Raw genomic sequence first — 6,000 nt, forward strand, 5'->3', positions numbered from 1 at the left:
CGAGGAGCCCTAAGGGGACTTCTTGCTCTGTTCTCATCCACATCATCACTCTGTCCACCTGAAACCTGGTTCCAGAACCTGACTTCTTAAACTTAATCTTATGCTGCTAGTCAGTGGTTTTAACGAAAGGCCTAAAAGGACACTGAAGATTATAATACTGATTTATATTTGAATACCAAGTTGCCTATCTTAAAATTCCAAACTTCAAAAAGTTCTAAACTTTAAAAAATTTAATCTGAAATTCTGTCAAAATCCTTGCCCCCTCAGAATGAACTCAGAGAAAGCAATTTAGGAAGTCAACCCAGTTCAAAAGAACACCTGCAGCCTATTTAGGCTAAATGAGAGGAATAATAAGATGAAGACAATGCCGAAACCGGTTTGGCTCAGTGGACAGAGCATCAGCCTGCGGACTGAAAGGTCCCAGGTTCAATTCTGGTCAAGGGCATGTATCTTGGTTGCGGGCACATCCCCAATAGGGGGTGTGTAGGAGGCAGCTGACCGATGATTCTTTCTCATTGATGTGTCTAACTCTAATCCTCTCTCTTCCTCTCTGTGAAAAATCAATAAAATATATTAAAAAAAAGATGAAGACATTTACAAGAGAAACACAGAAACTACAGTTAACACATATACTAAGTACTTGCTAGTGGCCGGACACAGCTGTGAGCACATTACATGTGTTAGCTCACTAGCCCTCAAAGGACCCTATAAAGGTGATTTACTATTCACGTTTTACACATGGAGAAACCAAGGCAAGAGGCAGATGAGGATTCAACCTTGGCAGTCTGGCTCCAAAGGCTGTGCTCATTGCTCACAACCTGCCTCCCACACTGACTCTGACTCTCCTGTCAGGAGCCCCTCTTCAGAGAGGACACCTGCTCTGACTTGTGCCAAACTTTGGTCTGAGGAGTAAATATTCAGAAACATACCATACGGTGAATCGGATTGTGTTGTTCCCAAGAAACAGGGACAGGTCCTCTGTCATCTGGTCCTGACTTTTCTTGTTGGCCACCATCACCATAATGTAATCAGGAAGTTCTTCATCTATTTAAAAGGAAAAGTACATAAAAACTTTTTTTGTGTTTCCCTCTATTTAAAGTTGCCATGCTTGAAAATATAGATGTAGCTCTAAGAATTAATATTTCAGCTCTACAGGAATTATGTTTTTAAAAAAAAAAGTGCCGAAACTGGTTTGGCTCAGTGGATAGAGCGTCGGCCTGAGGACTGAAGGGTCCCGGGTTCGATTCCAGTCAATGGCATGTGCCTTGGTTGTGGGCGCATCCCCAGTTGGGGCTGTGCAGGAGGCAGCTGATCGATGATTCTCTCTCATCAATGTTTCTATAATAACTCTCTATGCCTCTCTCTTCCTCTCTGTAAAAAGTCAAAATATATTAAAAAAAAAAAAAAGGTATAGCTTTTTTTTCTCTTCATTCTATAGGTATTTCAATTACTAGAAGGATGGGATTTGGAATAATGAATACTTACAAAACTAGAGATTTTAAATTACAAACTTGAGAGTACATACATATCCATCATTGTTTTAAAAATGCTAATTTCAGAGAAGTTTCCAGAAAGCATATGGACATCCACCAAACTGAGTTTTGTTTAGTGTCTGTTTCAAAATGACACTCATTTCTCAAGAGAACTTTACCCTTAGTAAAGTCAGGTTTCAATTACTCAAGGTAACAACCATGCAGCAACATCAAATAAACTAAAACCACCAAAAAACCCTGTATCATTTTAAAGTTCCATCTTAAGATTAAATAATTTCAACTCATTTGTTTTATACTAATAGCCTCCTACACAGTGATTATGAGGGTGAGATCAAGAACCAAAATCAACAAAAACAAAAACCACCATAATGAGAAGGTATGGAAGCAAGACATTCATCAGGAACTCTAATCCCTACAAAAAAAAAATTTATTTAATACCTTAAATACTCATAACATTTCTAAACAGACAGAAAGGTTCCTTTCAGAAGTACTATCAGACATTTGTTAAAAGGAGAAATATAAAAAAATCCAGTTCAAGAAAAGCACAACTATACTGCAGATAATGTGAGTATTATTTTGTGATACTACACCAAAATTCAACAAGTGATAGTTTCTTAAGGATTAGTAGCAATATGGAAACAAAAACTGTATCAAATAACCTTTTTTTGTATTGTTACATGAAAATCCATTAATCCGCCCTAGCGTTTTTTTAAAAAAATATTTTTACTGATTTTCAGAGAGAAAGAGGGACAGATAGAAACATCAATGAGGAGAGAGAGAGAACATCAGCCCACTGCCTCCTACATGCCCTGCCCTGCCTCCCCTCCACCCCCCAAACCAAATTGTTTTGTCACTGGCAGCAAAATCTCTCAGTTCTTTCCTCTGCAAACTTTCAAGAAAATGTCTGGCCGAAACCGGTTTGGCTCAGTGGATGGAGCTCGGCCTGCAGACTCAAGGATAACGGGTTCGATTCCGGTCAAGGGCATGTACCTTGGTTGTGGGCACATCCCCAGTGTGGGTGTGCAGGAGGCAGCTGATCAATGTTTCTCTCCCATCGATGTTTCTAACTCTCTATCCCTCTCCCTTCCTCTCTGTAAAAAATCAGTAAAATATATATATATATTTTTTAAATGTCTGGAAACTACCCAAGTGTATGTAACTAGCTTGTCAGTCCTTATAATTTAAAAATGTTCCATGATAAAGGTGGCTAGTTCAGTTCTCAACTCAATTACACAAATCCTTTTCCTTAAAAGACAACCCATCGTGCTTCAGTGTACGCCAGAAATACTTTATACGTTTGTACAGTACTTTATAAGCATATATTTATAAGTATTTCCTTCTTCCTCACTGCATGTTAAATAATGTAATCAAGGGCCAGGATTTTAAAAATATATTTTCACTGCTTCATTACATTCTTAAGTGAAAAGGGCTTTTTTAAGAATTGCAAGTAAGCCGGGACCGGTTTGGCTCAATGGATAGAGCGTCGGCTTGGGGACTGAAGGGTCCCGGGTTCGATTCCGGTCAAGGGCATGTACCTTGGTTGTGGGCATATCCCCAGTAGGGGGTGTGCAAGAGGCAGATGATCAATGACTCTCTCTCATCGATGTTTCTAACTCTCTATCTCTCTCCCTTCCTCTCTGTATAAAAATCAATAAAATATATTTTTAAAAAAAAGAAAGAAAGAAAAAAGAATTGCAAGTAAAGCCAAAACCGGTTTGGCTCAGCGGTAGAGCGTCGGTCTGCTGACAGAAAGGTCCCAGGTTCGATACCGGTCAAGGGCATGTACATTGGTTACGGGCACATCCCCTGTAGGGGGTGTGTAAGAGGCAGCTGGTCAATGTTTCTCTCTCATTGGACGTTTCTGGCTCTCTATCTCTCTTCCTTCCTCTCTGTAAAATATCAATGGAATATATTTAAAGAAAAAAAAAGAATTGCAAGTAAAGAATATGATGCTTTCCCCTAAAGTTTGGTGTGAGACCTTGATTTCTTTTTCTTTTTTCTTTTTTTTTGAGACCTTGATTTCTTGATTCAGGGTCAAGTACCAGAAGTTTTACCCACTATTGCTTTTGCACAATACAAATGTCAGTATTAATATAAAAAACAATTTTGGCCCTAACCAGTCTGGCTCAGTGGATAGAGCGTCTGCCTGCGGAATGAAAGGTCCCAGGTTCAATTCTGGTCAAGGGCATGTACCTTGATTGTGGGCACATCCCCAGTAGGAGGTGTGCAGGAGACAACTGATCAATTTTTCTCACTCTCTGTCCCTCTCCCTTCCTCCCTGTAAAAAATCAATAAAATATATTCAAAAAACAAAACACAAAACAAAACAATTTTGACTTCAGAGTCCCTTGGAGTCTTCCACACCTTGAGAACCACTTTCATCATAAGTGACAGCTAGTATCTGTATAGGAGGCACCGGCTTTGCAGCCAAACAAATCTCAATCTTGCTCAAGTAAGCACTCAAAGCCTCAATCTCCCTGCCTGTACAGTGGGGATATTACACTTACCTTCCAGTGTCCTCCTGAGGATTACCATGGCCTAATGCATACACATAGAGGTTAAGCTCAGTGCCTGGCCCAAAGTAAATGCTCAAATTATAAAAATCACAAAAGAACAAAGAGGATACATTGCTGTTAGGAGGTAAAAGCGAGAGGAATAGAAAAAAAAAATAAGTAAATAAATAAATAAGAGAAGTGAAAATAAAACTCACTGAACAGATGCAAATGCCAGAAAGCATCAAACATCCCAAATGCAAAATAATTGTGAAACATGAAGATCAAGAAAAGCCAACAAAATAGGGAAAACAATAAAAATACGACCATGCCTCAACAGAGGAAGCTAAACAATTTCAAACCACCACAGAAGAGGGTACACACACACACACACACACACACACACACACGGTTGTATGTAGAGCTTTCAATTAGAAGTAAAACAGCAAGGAAAAGAAGTAACCAGGGATTGTCTGACGTGATAGCAAAAAAGGGTTTCTTCAAAGTCAGCAAATTACATCGGGGAAAATGCACTCACTAAGACACAATTAGCTGCAAATTCCAAATTGCATTAGGTTAACAAAATCAACAAAACTTACCAACATAGGCTCCTAATTCTTGCAATTTCCCCTTAATGGCACTCTGAGGGGGGATGATGGGGAGGAGAGAAAAAAAAGACAAACGTACGTGAGAGAACGGCGGCCCTTAGGAAAACCGACTTGCAACGCAGACGCTAACTGTGCGGGTGCACGCACCTCCAGCCCCGCTGGGCGCCGGGGGGAGGGGGGAGGCGCCGGGGCCCGGGCCCATCCTCCCGACCCCCACCGGGGCCGCCTCCCGCGTCCTCCGGCCCCCCTTCTCCGTCCCCTCTCCCCTCCCCCGCGAGCCCTCCAGCAGCCTCCGGAGAGAGGTGCACGGCTCGCACCGGCCACCTCCGCCTCCTTCCGCTCCCCCGCAGCTCCCGGGGCCGGGTCAGCCCCCCAGGCCCCGGGAGGCGCCGCCAGCCCGGGGCCAGGCCGCAGCGTCCGGGCCGGGCCCACCACCCCGTTACTCCTGACAACCGCGCGGCCGCCGAGGCCCGGCTTCCCGCCCCCGCCCCCCGCGGGCCTCACCCGGATCTTGCGGCTGATCTCCGTGCCAATCTCCATGGCTCCGCGGCGGGCGGCGAGCTCAGCACGGCGCGGCGCTTCGCTGAGCCAGAGCCCGGAGCCGGCTCCAGCACGCAGCCCCCGGGCCACAGCCACCGCCACGGCCACCGCCGCTTCGGGGTGCGCGGTCTGCGTGACCCGCCCACAGCGTCCCGGCGCCCGGAGCGAGCCGGGTGCAGCGCGCCTGCGCCTGCGCACGCGCCTGCGCACACCTGGGCCCGCAGGGGCCTGCGCTCTGGCGCCGTCTGCTGGAGGCGCATGGCCTGGGATGCACTTCCTCTGTAGGCACCTGCAGAGCTGGCTAGGTGGTTCGTCCCTGTTCTCGCCCCTAGTTATTAATTTTACTCTCCTCTGGGAAATATGGATGAGTTAAATATGCAGCGAGAAAAATCTCTGGCTTTGACGTGATATCCGAATTCGAGTCCAGCCTTCACTTACATAGGTTCACAGATATTGGTTTAGATGTTTAAACTTTCAAACATTTTTTTTCAATTACAGTTTACAGGGAACATTATTTTGTATTCGTTTCAGGTGTACAGAATAGTGGTTAAACAATCATATGGTTTACAAAGTGGTACCCCAATAGGTATCTAAACTCTTGAGTCCTGGTTTTCTACTGCCCCCTAGCGGTTGCATTATAATGTACTTGGAGGGAAAATGGAATATCCAGTGCAACAGGACTAGAACCCTGGTCTGCAAACTGCGGCTCGCGAGCCACATGCAGCTCTTTGTCCTCTTGAGTGTGGCTCTTCCCCAAAATACCATGGCCTGGGCGAGTCTATTTTGAAGAAGTGGCGTTAGAAGAAGTTTAAGTTTAAAAATTTTGGCTCACAAAAGAAATTTCAATCGTTGTACTGTTGATATTTG

At 44.1% G+C, this 6,000-nt stretch overlaps 1 protein-coding gene across 10 annotated transcripts in view; it reads right to left on the reverse strand.

Moving 5' to 3' along the window:
• The window catches only part of ZC3H14 (zinc finger CCCH-type containing 14), a 43,521-nt gene extending 38,200 nt beyond the window's left edge, over positions 1 to 5,321 (reverse strand). For 8 of the 10 annotated variants that reach the window (XR_014795014.1, XM_084883931.1, XM_084883938.1 and 5 more), the window contains exons 1-3: positions 5,098 to 5,303; positions 4,585 to 4,627; positions 930 to 1,044 (exon numbers count right to left, since the gene is read on the reverse strand). Coding sequence is in view for 9 of the 10 variants with exons in the window: in XM_084883931.1 (XP_084740057.1) it covers positions 930 to 1,044; positions 4,585 to 4,627; positions 5,098 to 5,133 (194 nt within the window). In the remaining variant the exon portion in view is untranslated. Of the gene's footprint in view, positions 1 to 929; positions 1,045 to 4,584; positions 4,628 to 4,910; positions 5,037 to 5,097 lie in introns of those variants that run through there. The other 2 variants (XM_084883932.1, XM_084883935.1) reach the window with 2 other exon arrangements.
• Between the last annotated feature and the right edge of the window lie 679 nt (positions 5,322 to 6,000).

Source organism: Pipistrellus hanaki (assembly GCF_964339955.1).
Source record: "Pipistrellus hanaki genome assembly, chromosome: 1".
Lineage (NCBI taxonomy): Eukaryota > Metazoa > Chordata > Mammalia > Chiroptera > Vespertilionidae > Pipistrellus > Pipistrellus hanaki.